At 48.9% G+C, this 20385-nt stretch overlaps 1 protein-coding gene across 1 annotated transcript in view; it reads left to right on the top strand.

Annotated features, from left to right (window-relative positions):
- POLE (DNA polymerase epsilon, catalytic subunit) overlaps window positions 1-20385 on the top strand; it is a 300678-nt gene that overhangs the window by 37496 nt on the left and 242797 nt on the right. The window contains exons 3-6 of the mRNA XM_086943189.1: window positions 1729-1809; window positions 7960-8004; window positions 9217-9309; window positions 14328-14482. Coding sequence (XP_086799315.1) covers window positions 1729-1809; window positions 7960-8004; window positions 9217-9309; window positions 14328-14482 — 374 coding nt within the window. The remainder of the gene's footprint in view (window positions 1-1728; window positions 1810-7959; window positions 8005-9216; window positions 9310-14327; window positions 14483-20385) is intronic.

Below are 20385 nucleotides of genomic sequence, written 5' to 3'. Positions count from 1 at the left end.
AATTCCTATAATGGTAGTCCATATATGACTGGAGTAAGGAAAAGGAGCAAGTAAAAGAAGGAATTGGTAATACATTTAAAAGCTGCTAGTAAGGGGATGATGAAATGTATTACCTTGATTTATGAAATAATCTGCTTAGTCATGCAGTTGCAAGAGCATGGGTCCGCCATAAGAACCTAGACATAAAATAGAACTTCTTCATAGAAGAATGAAAATATTTGATGAAACTATTGCGTAGTATAAAAATGTAGTTCCGAAATATAATTCTTTTAAGTACTTGGTCCCATAGGCTGTTGTGGAAAATGTATATTAATCACCCAAGAAAAAGATTGAGGTTGCCATATTGGTCATGTGATTGAAGGAGTGCCAAGATACACTGTGCACATGTTTGGTAATATAATGTTTTTAGAAAAAGAACTTTGAGATGAACGCAGTTACTCGATTAACCAAGCTGAGGTTATGATGATTATCTCCAAAGAATTGACATAATGACTTGGACCATAAAAATAAATTATTTTAATAGTAAGTAGTAGCCTCATCTATTATTATAAAGGTCAATGCCCGTTCTGGAGCAGCAGTCTGTATGGGGGAGCAGAGAGTACTCCTCGGATCACGTGGAACATATCTGTATTATACGGCGCAAGGGGCCAGTAGTTGGTAACAATTCATAACTAGAATATATAATCATTATCCTCAAAGAGTTTGAGTACAGCCCGTGGTTTTGATAATTGTTGCAGGTTCACTTAATCTGTAGGAAGGTGGTCTAATTGATTTTGGACACACAATTGGAAATTAAACTAGCTGCATAGAGCACCATTTGATGATAAAACCTAGAATGTGATCATCCACAGGGTGAATGATCTCACAATACACCTCAGAACCCAAAGAAACATCATACAAAGCAACATTCTAGAATGCAGCACAGAGACGGCCACTTTATTCATCGCAGACGACTCCTTCCAGATGCTTTCTGATATTGCTGGACCTCTCCGCCGCCTTCGGGGACAGCCAGTCATCCAACCCTCATCCACATCCTGGAGTCTTGAATTGGATTCTCTGACCGAGTCCCTTCACTGGCTCTCCTCCTGCCTTTCCAATAAACACCATTTTGTTCATGGTATCTACAGGTCGAAAATGATTCTTATAACCTGTTATCTTATTGATTGTCTAGTTTCCTGGACCTCCAAAGTCTCTGCTGTACACAGATATGGGGTTTCTGAGGGCTCTTGTCCTTCATTTGGTCTACAGGTTTGGAAAACATGCTCTAGCTAACTGCCCCAGCATATGGGGACACAGCCTAGATGGACTCTGCTGTTCTCAGAGGGATAGACAGTAAATTAATTTTCGTTTTTTTAAATTGTAATTTTCTATACCATAAAAGTAAGTTATGGCACCTAGAGTCCAGAGCAGGCACATAATCCACCTTCCCGCAGGAAAGACGCACTTAACCAAATTAATTTTATTAATTTATATACCGCATCTAACCTGGTCTTCGAATGAAGTTTATCAAATGTGTAATGTGCCTGTTCAGTGCACAGACCTTTCTCTTCTTCCTGGCTAAGTTACTCGATGTAGGTAATGGGTTGGCGAATTTCTGTTGTTGGTTAATGCATATTTGGTACATACATTTTTCTCCAACGTTTGAGGTATCTGTGTTCATTTTTAAAATGCTTTGACGCTTCGCCATCTGGATTATATTCTTAATACATCTTTTTAATTCTCTTTTAGACTGAGATTTTGGATGAAGATAAGCGACTTGTCAGCGCTGTCGACTATTACTTTATCCAGGAGGATGGCAGCAGGTTCAAGGTGACGCCAGTGGTTTGATGCATGGGTTGGGGAGTCAGGGCAGGGGGGTAGGGAATCAAAGAGCAGCAGGAGGGCAGGGGGTCACCGAAAACATTTTTGGGAGAGTTTGAGCTCCGAGAGCATCTTAGTCAAAATTCATCCATGAGCCCCGTGCTTCAGACCGCAACTAAAGACTCCCTTCTCGGGTAATTGAATGAATGAATATATGCTTCAAGGACTTTTGGCACAAAGACTCACCACATTTACAGGGGAAGAAAATAAAAAAAGATCAGTCTTAATTGCCTTGAGAGGCAAATTGTAACTCCCAATAGAATAAAGCACAGCAGGTAAATGTTTCAAAAGTTGAAGGACGAGTACACAGGAGTGTGGCACTCTGGTAAGGCCCAGCACGTGGGCGAGTAATACTGTTAAGTCACGACACATACACTGGATAACAGTTAGCCGGAAAGACCCCGAGCGGTCTTCCGCATGTTTATTTATACCCCGGCGCGAGCCCGCCCCGGGGTGTGCGTGCGTGCAAGAAAGAGATACATTGTAGGAGAGAGCCCGGGTGGCTCTCTACATCCCTCCCTTGATTTAGTTCTGTCCATACTGCATGCCCCGGACTTCACTTTTAAGGCGATGTCCAGGCAAAGTCTCTCATCCGCTGGTTCGGCCTTGGGTTGGGCCTCAGACTGTATCTGGGATTCCGGGTCCATGGTGATTCGACAACCCCAGCCGGGGCTGCCCCTGTGCTGTCACTCGCATCAGTCGCCTTTGGTTGACCTTGCTCTGCACCCGGGTCCTGTGGTGTCGGCCTGGACTGATTCTCGCCCCGTTGATGTACCACAGTTGGCCTCGGGGAGCTCCTGCGGACGTCCAGATCTTCATACTCCCCAGCTTCCACTTCTTCTTCCACTCTTTGTCCTCCAGTGGTCTCTGTTACTTTTCTGAAGCATGACACGTTCCGTGTCACGACTTGTCCATTCCTCTTCGCGGTGACCATCGTCCCTTGGACCTTGTCCACTATCCACACTTCCAACTCGAACGGAGTTCGGAATTTCCATCCTGGATGGCGATCTTTGACGACCACCAAGTCCCCTTCCTTAATGTTCGGTTCTCTGGCGTGGCGATACACGCTCGCCTTGATGTTTGTGTTCTGTCTCCTAGCTTGAGTAGCCTCGGCATTTCTCTCCTCTGGCACCCATGTGCTAGCGGTCGGGATGCTGTCCCTGGGTGCACGCTTAAACAGCATGTGGGCAGGAGCACATTTGGTTGTTGAGTGAGGCGTTTGTCGGTACGCTCCTAGGAATTGGTCAAGGGCTGTCTCCGGGTCTTCCCCATTGTCCACCGCGATCCGGAGGGCCCTATTCAGTGTTCGCATTAGTCTCTCAACTTCCCCATTTGCCTGGGGCCACAGCGGGGTGATCTTTCTGTGTTTGATCCAGAGGGCCTCCAAGTATGACTGAAATTCTCTCCCTTGAAAAGGGGGTCCGTTGTCGGACTTGATTTCTTCCGGGAGCCCCATCGTAGCAAAGACGCGGCTCAGCACTTTCTTAACTTGCGGGAATGCTGTTGATGGTATGACTTCAACTATTGGGAATTTGGAGAACGAGTCGACTAACACCAGCATGTGTCTTCCGTCTGGAAAACTGCCAAAGTCTATGCTGAGGTGTGTCCAGGGCGTCTGAGGTGCCTCCTCCGTGATAACCGGTGCCGGGGCGGGTTCTCCGCCCGTGATTGTGCAGGCATGGCAGGACCGTATCATGGCGTCCACTTGGCTGTCCATTGCAGGAAACCACACTTTGCTCCTTAGCCGTGCTTTTGTCTTGGCCATGCCTTGGTGCCCCACATGTGCTAGACTCAACGCTCTTTGTTGGAGGCTTTCCGGTATGACGATGAGGTGCCCTCGTAAGATGATTCCTTCATCTCCCACACTTAATTCGCTGCGTACCTGCCACAGTTGCTGTCTTGCGTGGCTCACCTCCGGCCGGAGGCTTGACGCACCATCGAGGAAGTGGGCCCAACGATTTTCCTCCAGAGCTCGGCGAACTTTCGTCAGAGTCTCGTCCACAGCGGTGGCTTCTCCAATTTCTTTGAGCGACATGTTCGGACACGCGGCCTGCGTGATCATGTGGACAATTTCCTCCACCTCTTCTCCTTCTTCTTTGGGCGGACACTGATTGATGACATCCGGGTGCCGGGACAGGTAATCGGCCGGGTTGTGGGCCCCTGGGCGGAACACGATTTTGAAGCGGTAACCCTGCAGCTGGACTGCCCATCGTTCAATGCGCGGGGGTGCTAGCCGTGATGACTCCTGCCCGTAGAGGTGAAAGTGCTGGCATGCCCACTTGATGGCCAGGGTTTCTCTTTCTATTTGCGCGTATCTGGTCTCGGTGTCAGACAGTGCCTTGCTGGCATAGGCAACAGGTTTCCACTCTTCGGGCCCGTATTCTTGCAAGAGGACTGCTCCCAGGCCTACGGGACTGGCGTCAACGATTAACTCGGTCCGACGCCGTGGCTGGAAGTAGGCCATAGTGGTGTCATCCAGAAGGCTGGCCTTGATTGTTTGAAATGCTTTGTTTGCGGTTCCCGTCCAGTCCCACTTCTGGTCGGCTCTGGTGAATGCTCTGAGAGGTTCTACGATTGCGGCTAAGTTGGGTATGAACCGACCGCAGTAGGTGGCCATGCCCAAGAAGCTGCGTACTTCGGTTGGGTTTCGGGGGGTGCTGGCTGCCTTGATCGCCTCCGCTTTCTTGGGGTCTACTTTCAGGCCTTCCCTCGTGAAGATGTACCCAAAAAAGTCTATCGACTCCTTGTAGAAGGAGCATTTGGCTCTGTGCAGGGTCAGGCCACTGTCCGCAAGTCTTTGTAGGGCTGTCCTCAAGTTGACGTGATGCTCTTCTAGGGTTGCGGAGTACACCAGAATATCATCGCTGAAGTTGATCACCCCCCTCAGTCCCGATAGTACCTCTCGAATGGCATTTTTAGACCTCCGCCGCGGAGGAGACACCGAAACTGAGCCGGGTGTAGCGTCGCAACCCCACGTGGGTCGAAAAGGTGGTGATGTATCTGCTGGCTGGTTCCAACTCGAGCTGATGATAACCCGAGTTAAGGTCTAGTTTTGAAAACCATTTCGCCCCGTTGTGGTCTGCTACTATATCATCCATGGCGGGAGTGATATGTCTTTCGCGTTTGACGGCTGGATTGGGGAGCCTCATGTCCACGCATAGACGGATGGCCCCTGGCTGCTTCGGCTTTGGTGCGACGACCAGCGGGGAGACCCAGGGTGTCGGGCCCGACACTTTCTCGATTACTCCTAGGTCTTCAAGCTTCCGGAGCTCCTCTTCGACCTGTGGCCTGAGGTTGAAGGGCACCCGCCGGTGTCGGAGTGCTACAGGCCTGACTGACGTGTCTATGTGCAGCTTGAATCTTCGCCCCTTTAGTTTTCCTAGGCCCTTGAACAGCTCCGGAAAATCCTTCAGCATGAAATCCGCGTGCGCCTGGTGCACTTGATTGGCGAAGAAAACCAGGCCGAGGTCTTTCACATTCACGGACGCTCCCGTGTCTATCAGGGCGCTGACTTTGTTGCCATCTACTGCTATGGAACACATGGGCGGCGGCCTCCTTCTCGTGGACGCTCTGCTTACATAGGAGACGACGTACACTTCGTCGTCCTCGTACCTGGGTCGTCTTTCCTGGGCTTGAGTGTCCGGAGGAGGTAGTTCCTGGTCGAGGGACAGCTGTCGGATGCGCTGCGTCACTGCCCTGGCAAGTGGGCCTGCTGATCTGAACTTCCCGCCCCGACAGACGGTAGCAAAGTGATTCATGCGCCCGTACTTGAGGCACGTTTTTCCTTTCGCGCCACACGTGGCCGTGGCAGGGTGATCTTCTCCGCAATACCCGCATTGGTTTCCTCTTGGCGGGGCGTTCCGCTGTCTCGCTGGTGGGAATCTCCTCTGTATCGCGTCGACCCTTTCTTCCTTGATCGGCGTTGTTCTCGCAGCAGGCGGGGCAATCACCGGCGTGCGTAGTGCTGCCTCCATTTCCTTTGCCCTGGCGTCGGACAGTTCGTGCGACCTGGCTAGGATCAGTATTTCGTCGAGTGATATGCCCGGTTGTCTCAGGATTAGCTTTCTCAGCAGCTTTGATTTGCACCCCACTATGATCTGATCCCTTATTTCTTCCCGTGGATTAGTGAACGGGCACGTGCTCGCCAGCCGGCGGAGCCGGGCATAGTACATATCAACAGACTCGGAGTCAGTCTGCCAGACGCGTTTAAACTTGAACTTTTAAAATTCATTATTGAGCTGGGAATCAAAGTGCGCATTTAAGGCCGCGACTGCAGCATCGTAGTCTTGTTCAGGCCCTGTGTTGGGGAGCGATTCAAACAGATCGTAGATTTCAGGTCCCCCGTATAAAATGAGGAGCGACCTCTTCACTGTACCGTCTGTTTCTCGGGTGCCCTTAAAGTAGAGGTTGAGTCTCCCGACTCACGCCTTCCACCGAAGCGCCGCTGTCACCGGGTCCGCCGTCTCGCTGAAGGGCGGGATGGGCGCAGCGCCGGAGTGGAGGTGGGCAGGCACCGCTGGCATGAGGGCTCCCGCCTGGGCTTGGGCCTGTGGAGGTGGCGCTGGCACTACTGGCGGCGGCTGGACCGCTGGAGGTGGGGCCTGACCTACCCCGTCCTGGGCCGCCCCTGTCGCGTCCTGATTCATGGTGTGGCCTAGAGTATGTCGTTGTGTGGTGATAGGGCCTTGTCACAGCAGTGGGAAGCGCCCACTATGGCTCAACAGAAAAGTCACTTGGTTTTGCCAGTGGTTGATGTGGTGTGTGACACCATGCAAGTGAAGACAGCTGATTGTGTGCGCCTTCCTTATGACTGTAGACCAAGTGCGTTGCAGGAGGAGTGCCTGGGAAGCCTGGTGATGGCAGGTTCCGATTTTCACTAACCATTGCTTGTTTCCGCCGAGCAGTGCAGCCTGGAGCGGAGCGCGCTGAGGCTCGACGCGCTGACTTGGGCGCACACGTGGTCTGGGGCGCAGTACGCGCGCTTGCAGTCGAGGAGAGGCGGGGTCCGCGGTAGGCCCCGGCCACGTGGTGCGGCCGCAGAGATCTTCCCTCGCGGCGGGCGGGGCGCACTTCCTCCGTGCAGGCGGGGGGAGAGACACACACGAGTGTCGCGCAAGTGGGGCAGATGGCTGACTCACCCGCAGGACCTTCAGACGGCACGCCGACCCCCTCGAGCCCTGCCAGCTGAAGGCGCTCCCTTACGGGAGACGCGTGGGCAGGCCTCGGGACGAAGGGGCTCGGCACAGCAACGCGGGTGGGCACCGCAGCTGGAGGCAGGCGACGCGGTGCCACAGGATACAGCGGGGCACGCGTGGAGACAGACCGGCCTCGTCGCCAATGTGGCACTCTGGTAAGGCCCAGCACGTTGGCGAGTAATACTGTTAAGTCACGACACATACACTGGATAACAGTTAGCCGGAAAGACCCCGAGCGGTCTTCCGCATGTTTATTTATACCCCGGCGCGAGCCCGCCCCGGGGTGTGCGTGCGTGCAAGAAAGAGATACATTGTAGGAGAGAGCACGGGTGGCTCTCTACAAGGAGAACCTACCTTCAGTCATGCTGTCTTGTCATGTAGTGGTTAATATGCTTAAACCTCCAGAAGCCAAACAGTGAGTGAGACTGAGGGGTGTAGTCTAGAATGGAGACCCAGGGTGTGAGGAACCCTGCTTTAAACCCAGTGATCTGAGCCGTAGGCAGCCGGTGCAGGCATTGGCTAGCAGTGGAGACATGGTCCTGGCCTCGAAGCTGTGCCCTTGCTTCCTTAGAAGGCATTGGTGTTTTAAGCTGTACCCAGAAGAGGTGGGTTCCATCTCTGGCAGCTGCATGATGCAACTCGGACTCTAAACGTAAGGTGGTGGTAGAGGTGGTTGTGGCGTTGGAAGATGTTGACATTTTTAGGGCGAAGCATGGAAAGTAGTTTGACGATATTTTAACAGAACGTGTCAAGCTAATGGACCTTACTAAGCTGTTCTCTTTGTCAAGGATGAGGGGCTTGCCAATGTGGGAACCAGGTTGTGCATATCTCGAAGCTTGATTAACATGCGTGACAGTTCTTGCCGATCTGCGTCTTTACGGACTCTCTCTCTTTCTCTCCCAAGGTGGCGCTGCCCTATAAACCATACTTCTACATCGCTACCAAAAAGGTTTGTTAAAATTTTCTAGGGTTTTTATTCTAAGAGGGGACACTTTAATCCTTTTGGGTTTTTGTCCACTGGAATAGCATTCTGAGTTGTGGGCTGTGAACCTGACATTTGTGGCACACCAAAATGATTGGATTGACCATTACTGTCTTCTGCTCTGAGCCTTTGGGTGGTTGTGCATTCTTGCCTCCTACACAGATGACCTCTGAGTTGGATGTATGCTTCTTTACTCCAACTCTGAGATTTTGGGTAAAAATAGATGCTGAATCCTGTCATAAAGCTTTGGTGGGAGGGTGACAGTGACACCTCTCGCACAGCTTCAGGTTTTTTACACCCACAATACTCTGTTCCAATAAGAAGTTGGATACAGGCACAAATGCCAGAAACATTTGTCAATTGAACCCAACCTCTGTTCTGGGGTGGAGGACGGGTATTGGATACAGCGGTACAAAAGGGGGTGGTGATGGACGTAGCATCTGAATCAATCAAACACTCACACCCAGTCAAAAGATCTGGGTTTAATCAATCACCGTTCTTTAGCCCACTCTGCCACCCCAGTTCAGACATGGCTATATGCAAATCAGTCTGACCCTGTGCCTCATGGGAACAGTCCAGCCCGAACTGCCAAGCCATGCCTTACCTGGACCGGAAACAAGCTTCCGAGGACCGGTTTCTGGCATTCCAGCCGTCTTCAGCCCGGATTGCTTGAATCCAGTTGCAAAGTGAGCAAGGGACTCACGTCTGAGCATACCCTGCCACACTTATGGTGGCCAAAAGCAGTACAAAAGGGGGTGGTGATGGACGGATGCTCAGTTCATCACCACCCCCTTTTGTACCGGGTATTGGATACAGGCACCTATGCATAGACCAATTGTTGCTTGCTATTACCTCCTGTGTGGAACTTTAGGTGGGTACAGGTAATAGTCCTGCATGTTTGGGTTGTGATGCAGTCAGTAGACTTTCGTAAAGTAGGCGGCTTGCTTCTGTTCTGCTTTGGATGGGGTCGTTCCTTAGCACGGTATTTTGACTGTGGAAAGGTGCGCAGCTGAGGAGGATAGAAGTCTCTGTGCTGAGACTGTGAATTATGAAGCCTATAAGCCCATTTTCTGTAGCTCTCGGCCTTAGGGTACATGTCCATATATCTGTGGGCTAAGTCTCTATGTGACTGTACAGGATTGCATTTCTCAAATGTTCCTTCTTTCTCTCACCTAACAGTACTGTGAGCGGGAGGTTACCTCCTTTCTTTCCAAGAAGTTTCAAGGGAAAATAGCAAAACTGGAAACTGTTCCTAAGGAAGACCTTGACCTGGTGAGCAGTGTCCTTGTTTATTCAATGATCTATTATTTTCTCTCCCCAGCTCTGCCTCTCCCCAGCTCTGCCTTTCTCCGCTTTTCCCCTCTCAGCATTGCCCTTCTCCAGTTCTGCCCCTCCCTCATTCCCTCTTTTGAGGGTTTCTTTCTCCCATAACCATATAAAATAGAAAGATGAAACCATTACAAAAACTTGTATGTTAGGCCTTTGAGTTTGTGTGCTGTGAAAGTTTGGTTTTTATCTTGATGCTCTGCCTTTATCTTGATGCTCTGCCTGCTGGTTCATGTGGTGGCTCCGTCTGTGTGCAGGAGTATTTAGACTGTTTACCTAGGGAGGCTGTTGATGTTTAAGCATTAAATCCTCTTGATGTTATATAGCACTGTGTCCTGAGTGCCTCTCCAGAGACCTAGAGGCCACAGATGTGATCTCTGGAAGAACTGACTCAACCTTCGCCAATCTGAGTTTGACACACATTGTGCTGTTGCTTTGGTTAACAATGCCACTTTCATTGCTTAGAACCTTTTTGACATCGGTTTTGGTGCTCATTCGTCTGTAGTCCTTTCACTTACAGTCTCTAAAGACCGAGGCTGCACTGCTATTTTATTCTTCTGCCATTACTGGCACTGTGGACATTTCTCATCCTAGAGAGCTAGAGTGTTTTCTAAGATATTTTTCAAATAGTTACATTGGTTACCTTTTACCGACCTTGGTTAATGTTTTTCTGTTAGGTCTGGCGTAAGCCAAGGCATTAAGGTTTTACTGACCTTTTATATGTAATATATTTGAAGTAGGTTACCTACATTGCCAGTGTTTTGGTTTTTACTTTTTTATTACTTAGTGTTTCTTTTGTCTTAAAAGCGTGCTAGGATAACCGGACACTCTCTACCCGCTCTTTATGCTGCTTTTGATGTGAGCACAGGCCTATATCCACCCTTATCTCTTCCTGTTTCCCGTTAATGCTGTTGCGTTTGGAGTCGTCTTTATCTGACTACTTCTGTTTCACAGCATACCAGGTTGTGCCCACTTGAAACCAACCCGTTCTTTATAAAGTTATCTTTTTAGTATGCTCGCAATGATTTTTTTTTTTTAAGTAATTTTTATTGTAGAAATACAGCGCTCAGACCAGGATACATACAGTCATATTATTTCTGTGCCTTATTATCATCAATCATTCTTTGTCATTATATACACAGCCTGTGGACCCACAACCCGGAGGTCGGGCGGCAGAAAATGGTCAATCTGAGTTTTGTCTGGTTCCGACGTTTAGGATCATTTGTTTTCGCATCAAAGTGTGCATGTCTACTTTTCTGTCCTAACTTAACTGAACTATATAACCCCCTCCTTTACCTCGTCCCTGAATAACACCGTTCGCTCCACCATCCGCTCATAGGGTCTCGTGTTAGAATATTCTAGGGTGTGACTTGAAACCTGCCAATCTCTAAGGTTGTGCTGCGCTTGGTAATTCTTGGGTGCTATTCCCGTCTGCGCTGAGGGTCTCCTCCTCTTCCGTAAGCATGTTATCCCTAAGGGCCTGTACTAACGCCTCCCCGGCTGTCGCCAACTCTAACGCTCTAGGGCCAGGATTTCTACGCGCTAGCTGGTATCTGTGCGTGCTGTCGCAAGCTGCCCATTTGAGGAATTCGTTGTACCATCTCCTGTGCGTTGGGGCTGTTTTCGCCTTCCATTGTCTGGTTATCTCCCTTTTGGCGATCATCAGTCCCATATCCACGAACTTACTGGAGGTTTTGTTTTTGGGCGTGTGAGGGAACCAATGCAGAAGGCAGACCGCCGAGTCGAAGTCAATGGCTCTTTCCGTCACTTCATTCAGGGTCTCTCCTATGGCCTGCCAGTACTCCCGGAGGGCCGGGCAAGACCATAGCATATGTTCCAGTTCCGCCCCGTCCGTTGTGCAGCGGGGGCACGCCGACTCAGCCACCCCAAAATAAGTCTGCCTGGGGTCATGTTGGCCCTGTGCAGCACGTAGTAATGGATGAGCTGGAATATCGCATTCCTCGTACTATTACGGGCTCGGCGCACAAGCCGGGCCCAGGTCGTGTCAGGAATATCTTTTCCCAAATCAGTTTCCCATTTGGCCTTCAGCGCCGTGAGGGGCAACAGGTTTTCACGGAGCATTCTTGAGTACAGGCACGTCACCGCCTTAACCGTCCCCGCCGCCATCATAGCATACTGGCAACCCATGGACGTCTCGGGCTCCGCTAGGCCCCCGCCCCAATGCGCCTGCATCGCCCCGACCACCGCTGAGTGCAGGAGGAATCCTCCTCGTGGTAGGTCAAAAAGTTCTAGAAGGTCCTGATATGGGAGGAGCGCCCCGTTCTCATAGGGGTCTCCTACGACCTGTACACCCGCTTCTTCCCATTGCTGCAGTTGCGACCAATTGCCCCCGTGGGGTAGCGCCGTCAGCATGCCCAGGGGAATTTCTGGGGCATATGGATGCCTTATCCCCGCCCGTTGTTGAGAGCGATTCCAGCAAAGCCGGAACGTCTGCTGCTCAAGGGTCAGGTCTCGGGTAGCGATCTTCTGCTGTAAGGCTATATAGGCCAAGACGTGTCTTGGCGTGCCTCTAGTCTCCTCTCCTTTCGGGCCTCGGTACACTTAGTATGCTCGCAATGATGTTCGCTTAGAACTGCATATCTATTTGTCATGCTGGTATGTATTTTAATTGAAGACTACAGTTACACTTGTTAATAAATTCAGTCTGTGTAACCTGCTTGTATGACTTTCTTGTTTGCCTTCAAAACACTTCTATGTTATGCTTATGGAAACATGTAACTACTAATATTACTAATTGAAGCTGTGCCATTTATTCCGACTGTCTATCTGTCTATCTGTCTATCTGTCTATCTGTCTATCTGTCTATCTGTCTATCTGTCTATCTATCTGTCTATCTATCTCTTCACTCCTATCTCCCTGTCTGTTTTCCTGGCTACCTTACTAGTTGTCTACTTACCAGTCTTATCTACCAAACTACTTGTCTTTTTCTTTGCTACTGTATTTTCAGCTCTGTTTATCTATGCAACCTTATCTCTCTATGCACCACTATTTATTTACCTATGCAACACTATTCGTGCAAAATTATCTACTTACCTATGCAACACTATCTACCATTCTGTCTATGCAACACTTTCTATCTATACAACCCTCTATTTATCTGTTAGAGCCTTAAGTGTGCTTCATCCGCCTACAGGAGTAAAGACCTGTACGTCTTGGCTCTGATTCTCAGGATAGAGAAAGCCAATGCTAATGGAGTCTACAAACTTGTTCACAATTGTAAAACACCCACTGCAGTTGTCTGCCTTTTACTAGATATAGTAGGATGCCTTTTGATGCTTCTGATTTCACACTAGTGCCAAACTTCCTTCTTCGATGTGAGTTTTTGCTCACAATTTTACCTGAATATTAAATGGTTCTTTAACTTGTTTTAAATAAGCATTGTGCAACATCATTAAAATGTTTTCTGCTATTCGGGGCGTCGGACCATTTGTCACTTAGCTTTAAAAGTAAGGCCTAAAAGAAGATACTGGACATTCATGGTATGTCTGAGAACTTGGGAACGACATCCTTAATAAATTAGACCAAAGGTATTGTACTTTTTGTAAAAGAGACTGCATATGTTGCTTGGTTGCTCCAAACCTGATAAATCAGGTGTGTTGGTCAGATTTCACAGGCAGAACTGTTTTGTTTTCACTAACAGTTCTGGTTGGATGACTTAAACCTCCATTAGTAAATCTTCCACTGCCTACTATTATGGAAATGTCTCCGGTCCTGCGCAGGCATGGAACATTTTTCTTTGAACGAAAACTACACTGGAGGGTCTCCTGAAATCTGTCCGCGAGTTCCAGACAAAGAGTGCACCCAAGGCAACGTCTGCACTGCTTTGAAGGAGGATGTTGATTTTTCAGAGACCATAATCTGAATGTTCACAGGGCCGAAAGCACAAAAGGTGATGGGCGGAATGCTTGTAAATAGTGTAACTGCTAACACACGCTCAGGGTAGCATTCCAACCCATAGCTATTCACCCACTGTGCCACTCTAGACAAAGGCCTTGGCAGATTGGACTGGATTGTTCTTATTGGAGCCGGACCAACACTGACTTTAATATGGCTGGGTCTAATCTGAGGTGGCACGGTGGACAAAAAAGAACGACGGTTGGAATGGTACCCCAAGTGGTTGCCAGTGGTTAGACCTATTGCAGACATACCTCTCCTCACCCTTTGTAAATGATATGTTCAGTGGGTCGACCAGGTTTCTCCTAAATGGCCCCAAAAATATCAAAGTTCATCCAAAATTTAATCTGGCCTCTGGCATATGCTTTCTTATTCTTGGTGCTTGATGTTTCCTCAGATTGTTCATCAGGGTGGCAGGTGCATGTAGGGCATTCTTTAGATTATAGCATAGTCTTCATATCTTAAATCTCTGACCGGTATATCGGGTCCTTGTATTACTTGACCCATCTAATGTCCTCTGTCAAGTTGCCTAAATTGCAAGCTACTTCACACATAGCAGTACAGAATTAGTTACGTGAAGCAAACATCAATGAGCACAGAGTCATTGTAAACTTCTATATCATACATACTGTATTTTCTGGCGTATAAGACCAGTTTTTAACTCTTGAAAATCTTTTCAAAAGTTGGGGGTCGTCTTATACGCCGGTGTCATTTAATATGCAAGCAAATATAGCCCAAACCCTATATTTTAAAAGGAAAAGTAGGGGGTCGTCTTGTACGCCAGAAAATACGGTATCTTTATTTTTGCTTCCTGTATGGAATCCTGAAACCTTGAGGTCGCGGCCCACAAATTGTAGTGGGCTTTGAAAGTTGAAATTTACACGGATCAAATGTCTAGTAATGCAGTAAAAATTCCACCTCCCCTCTTTTTAAGCGTACCGTTTCCTGCGATTTTCTTACTTTTTTGTCTTTGAAACATCCTCTCATTCCCCTTTTGAAATTCTGTGCACCTGTCCTGACTTTCATGTTTGTTACTTGTTTGTTGGCAGCCAAACCACCTTGTAGGACTGAAGCGAAGTTACATCAAACTTTACTTCCTGTCGGTGGATGACTTAGTGAAGGTGAGGAAGGAGATCTCTCCTGCAGTGAGGAAGAATAAGGAGCGTGATCAAGCCAGTGATACCTACACAGCCATGCTAACCAGGTAACATGTTCTCTCTCATACTATTATGGCATCTAGGTAAAAGACCTGTCCCTACACAACGTGTGTGCTAGAGGGACACAAATGTTGTAGTCCAGGTAACACGCCTCTTAAACTGTCCTGTCCAGGTATCAACTCATGATACGCTATTCTGCGTTCCAGGTCATACCCTTTCCATAGGATTATACAGTCCAGGTTACATATCTCAAGATATTACTATACTGTGCAGGTGGTACACCACTAGACACTGCCTTACTGTTGCATTGACCTCTTTTAATGTATGGTTATGCTGCTCATATAACGCACCTTCTAATACATGACCATACTGCCCAGGTAGCATAAGTGACCATGCACTGCTTTGATGTTCAGGTAATGCACTACAGCCCTAGCAACTCGCCTCTCTCTCCACCCCTGTCCAGGTATTGCCTCAAAATATGCTAATATTCTGTGCAGGTAACATGCCTCCCCATACTGTACAACTAAACTAAGTCGTCTGATTTTTTTCCCTTCTTACTGCCCTTATTACCTCTATTTGGAATTGGTTTATATGCTAGTTACCGGGTCACCCCCCCCCCCCCCCCCCCCCACCTTTTCCAGTTTTAATCTTAAAACATATGTAAAATATTGTCATTGTAAACCCAACTATTTTAGAAAATCTCAATGTTAAATCAATATAAAATACAAATGCAGTTCAAATGTCTTACATAGCTACAGTTATCATTTTTACAGAGTGCTTGTGTACATTCCATTCTCCTTAAATTTACGGTCTTCTTTTTAATGATACAGTTCTTCACTGATGTTTCATCATACATGTCTTAATCAGCCAACACATGCTTTTACCTTTAGTGGCACACAGGTCTAGGCCTTATCCACGTCTTAGGGAAGTCATGTGACTTCTGACCTGCTCTTTGGTTTCTTTCTTGTGTATCATCCTGGCAGGCTTTCCATAAGTTGTAAGAGGTCTACGAAATGGAGCCGACGATGACAATTCAAGTCCATCTATGAAAGATACCACATTATTCTATATGGATTATACTCTGGCTCTATTCTACTAAGCACCACCCCCTATACATCACTGTACTGCCCAAGAGGCAGATCCCTCCATACACTGCCAATCTTTGTAGGTAATTAAAAACTCAATAGACTGCAATGCTGTCCAGCTAGTGTGCTTTTCAATATGTTATCATGCTTTCCTCAGACTTGCCTCGCAATACACTACCATGCTTTTTGGATTGTCTCCTATATTATACAAGATTTCCCTGTTAATCCTCTGTCAAATATGTGCTGAAATATTTTCAGGACAATAGTCTTTCAATATAGTACCATGTTTTTGGTTGGTCCTCATTTTCCACCTTGGTCTGTCCGTTAAGGTCTAGCGAGAGCGACACCCTGCCACAGTAAACTGGATAGGTTGGCTTGTTAGTCTATCGGCCTTGCCAATCAGTGCAGTCGCAACCTCCAAGACCTTTGTACAGAGACCGTTGGGGAGTCGTATTGCTGCATTTATATAACAGCAGCCTAGACAAAGCTGGTGAGTATAGGTGCGCCAGAAAAGGGAGAAAACTCCAAAGCAGCAAAATCATTGGACCATGGGGGAAAAAAAACCAACTATAGCCTCACTGTTGGCCCCACTTCAACAAGTGCCAATTAGCTCTTTTTGTTTTGGTTACCGGATCTCATTAAGTCCAGCTTCGACACCTGCAATACTGATGCCCGCCAATCCAGAAAAGAGAGTGGTATCGAGTCCATCCATTTTTTACAAATTTCACTCCTGGCCAACAGGATGGAATAAAAAAGAAGCTGTTTAGCAGGACCCATAACCCCATCTGTAACACCAAATATTGCTAGTGCGGGATTTATCGTGATTTGGTGGCCCAAAGAAGTCGAAAGTAAAGAACTTGTAGAATCCCAAAAGGAAAACAAAAAGGGGCAGTCAAAAAACATGTGTAAGTCAGAGGCAGCCATTGCCCCACATCTTGCACAAGCTACCGGTGAGTCTTTGGAGAATTTTGAGAGCCTCTGCGGTGAATAATAAGCCCTGTGCAGAGTGAAGAGATGATTTCTTCGGAGCCATGCAGGTTTGACGGTATCCCACAGTAGCTTGAAGGAGTTAAGCCAAAGGCTTTCCACATCTTGGTCCAGAGGGAGGTCCCCCAGAATTTCTCAGGCAGTTGAAATAACATTGAGTACGGCACTTCTCTGGCTCTCAGTGCTTTTTTGACCTCCAGGAAACTGCGACGGCGCTGTGAGACTGCAGCAGTGTAGTCTGGGAAGAAGGAGATCGTTGAGTTTTGTAGACGAATCTGTGGAGATATTCTTGCAGTTTGTAGTATTGCATCCCTATCACGGAAGTTGAATAAACGTGCTAGTACTGGTCTGGGGGGCGCCCCAGGTTTGGGCCTTCCACCTGGCACTCTGTGGGCTCATTCTACAGAAAAGAAGGTTGAGAGACCCTTAGGTTGCAGCCTGGTCTTTGAGGTCCTCCACATACAGATCCATTGCCGGGATGCCTTCGCTTTCCGGAATTCCAAGAATTCTTACGTTGTTTCTTCGCGAACGCCCTTCTTGGTCGTCCAGCTTCTCTGCCAATAGTTTATTCTCCGTTTCAAGCCGTGATACTGTTTTCTGCAGCGCCGCCGTGTCGGTGGCTAAAGTTTTCGTGACCTGTTCGACTTCCGTGACCCTAGTCATAAATTTCTGAAAGTCGGCCCTCAATAGGGACACATCAGTAGAGATGGAGCCCACTGAAGCCTGAACGCTGGTAAGAGTCGCCATTATATCCTCCAGAGTCACTTTCTTGGAAGCTTCAGTTCCTGCGGCCTTCCCTGAGGAGGTCTTCCCTTCTGGCAGCGGCGGAAAGTCCTTCCCATAAGTGTACTGTTCCAGCCTAGATTGTGCGTTTTGAGATCGTGGGCCTCTACCTGCCATGTTGATGCTGGGGTTGTCGGAGTACGTTTCTGTTCAGTGCCTCCCGCTTCCCCGGGCTCTCCGGACTCCGTGGCCTGCTGGTCTATAAGGCCCTCTTGCGCTACACGGCGTATTATTCTCAGGTCCCCCGGCGTGGACGTGTGGCCCAGTTATCAGCCGCCCTCTGGGGGTATTTATCCTCAGTCTGCACCAGTCTCCCCTGCTAGCCTACACGGGGCTGTAAGTTCCTTCACAGGTGTCGGGGGGGCTGTGTTGTTGAGGCACTCACCAGGGGGGGGGGGGGGGGGGGGGGGGGGAGGAGGAGCACCACGGTCAGCCGCCGCACACGGGTTACTGGCCCCTCCGGTGTTCTGGGGGGGGGCCCGGCTCATGCAGGAAATCTAGGCCCTGGCTCCCCTACTGCGAGTGGTCCTCAGTGTCGATGTTGCCCTCATGTCTCGGCCCCCTGTAGTGCGATCCTTGCCGCTGCCCCAATGGTGCCCCTGACGCCTCCGCCACCATTCAGGCCGTTCCGCCGCCGCCTTTCACAGTCCCGATGCACTGGCGGGGTCAGAGCGCACAGGTAATCCGGATGTCGGATTTGATCCCGAGTTGCTCCTTCAGACGCCGCTCGGTCCCCAGCCTCCGCATACGCCTCTGATGTGCATGTACATGCCGGATAAATGGTCGGATTGACCTAGAAGGTCATGTCTCCTCTGGAGTTCTCCTAGTCTGCAGCCATCTTGCTCGACCGCTAGGCACGCCCCCGAGCCTTAGAAGTTTTAAAAGCATTGATTGCCGCTTTAATTACCTCCTCAGTGTTGGGTGCATGCGACTGTTCCCTGTCGTCCCCAGACAGGCCATCTGCGGACCGGCCAGGTACACAGTCCCAGTTGCTTGAGTCCTTATCTGACGTTGCATAGACCCCCTGTAGATAATCGGCAAAGACTTCCTTCATATTCTGCTGGGATTATACCTTCCTACTTCATGCACCGCGACCACAGTTGTGTTCTGGGTTTCATTATGGAGAAGCATAGCTAACATCCTCCCAGCCCTGTCACTCTCTGCGTTTAGGCCAGTCCCCCAACAACTGATGCAGCTCCGCAGCCGGGCACTCTTCAATTCGCCCAGTCTCTTTTCTTGTACATCCAGCATACGAGCGAGCAGCATTTTAACCCCATTCACAGTCTTCATAAATTCCCCCCGCAGGACCACTTTAATAGCATTCCACTCCATGGCCCTAGTGTTTGTGCTTTTCCAATTTTCCTCAAAGTAATAGTCCAGTACCTCCGAAACAGTAGGTGAAAAGACAGGATCCCCCAAGACTTCCACCCTCTACTGCCAAAGAGGGACTCTGGTGCCCCTCTACTCGTTTTGTAGGAAAATAAGAGAGGGGAATGATCGGAGAGATAGCCAGATAGGAGGCGATAACCACATTCTGGATCAGGTTAACAGACAGGCAATAAATAAGATGGCTATGTGACTTTGTCACTGGAGTGAAACATGGGTAGCTGCTGCTCTGTGGCTTGCACTCCCTCCACACATGTTGGAGACCAAGTACTTGCATGACGTCTCGAAGCACCCTAGTCATTACTGGCTTCGTATCTACCTCAGGAGGGGGCTGGGGGGGATTTGGGTGGGTGTGCAACGATCCATCCCAAAACACAGTTTAAGTCCCCAGTGAATATCACCTCAGGACAAACATATTCAGTAGCAGCCCTCCTCAACTTGCCATAAATGTCAGCATCATCCACATCAAGGGCATAAACATTTATCAAGCAATGTACCCTGGCATCCAACAAACCAGATACAATGACGTAGCTACCCTCCAAGTCCACTTCCACCCCTGTAGCTGAAAAAGGTTCCCCAGATCAGTACCCCAAGCATAACTGGAATAGATCGCATACATCCGTTACCTCCATCATCTGCATAGCTGACCTATAAAGTCTTCCTAAATGTGCATTTCCTGAAGCAAAGAAACTGAGATCACATACCTCCTCAGGTACATATACACCCTCCTCCTCTTAATGGGCTGCTGGGGCCCATAACCTTCCAAGTAAGCAGTTTCCAGGTCTGATCCATCCTAGGTGTTAAGTAGAGCCCCCGCAAGCCCATTCTCCCCCCACACACTCTGCAAACACTCCAGTCTAACATCCAGCACCTCTGTTTTGTGCATCATGGAGCAACCCCAGTGCAACCAATAACTGCAAAACTAGAAACCACCCCCCAATCATAGGCAGTGTGCCCATAACATCCGGGCCAACACTCAGAAGCTACCTCCCATGCACCCCACAGAGGTTGAGGCCTCAATGTCCTTAAATGCATCTTGCTGAGAACCCAGCATCATGCTGGCACAGCAAGGCCAATGTCACTCGAGCTGCCCCAGTGGGACGGTAGTCCTCGATCGCTTCCGTCAAGCTAATGTCAAAAGGCTTCAATCGCAGTTGGTTAAATAACATCACAGAATAAGCATCCCCCCCCCATAGAACAACAAAGGGCTTGAAACAGTATCTCTCCCCATCATAAACAGTGTGCCCAATGACCGTATCCAGGAGTATACATTACTGTATGGAAGACCCCAAACAGTCTCGAATCTGAAGATTCCAGGAGTCCCCAGCTGTGTTGAGTCTGCATGGGATGCAGATCCTAGTGGTAACCCCCATTACAAAGAACGATTCCACAGTCCACAGCGGCGTTCCTGTCACCAGGGCAGCAGAGTCTCTGTCTCCTCTTTCATTGTCCCAAGTCAGTGCTATCACACAGGTAGTTTTGGTCACCCCGTGGAGCCTGAACGATTCACGGGTATCCAGCACACAGTTGGAGTCTACCAGTATTTCATCCAGGCAAACCACAATCCTCCGTTTGTCGGACCTCAGTCCTTGCCTCTGAGCCCTTGGAGTTCTGACTCAAACGAGGGTCCTGCAGCCGCTAGCATTACCTTCCATTGTGCGGCTTGAGGGGGTCTTCCAATTGCTACCCCAAGCGGTCAAGTCAGTCAT

The sequence above is a fragment of the Lissotriton vulgaris genome, chromosome 11, assembly GCF_964263255.1.
Source record: "Lissotriton vulgaris chromosome 11, aLisVul1.2, whole genome shotgun sequence".
Classification (NCBI taxonomy): domain Eukaryota; kingdom Metazoa; phylum Chordata; class Amphibia; order Caudata; family Salamandridae; genus Lissotriton; species Lissotriton vulgaris.
Note: the sequence above shows the minus strand (reverse complement) of the source record. Positions and strands in the feature narration are given on the sequence as shown.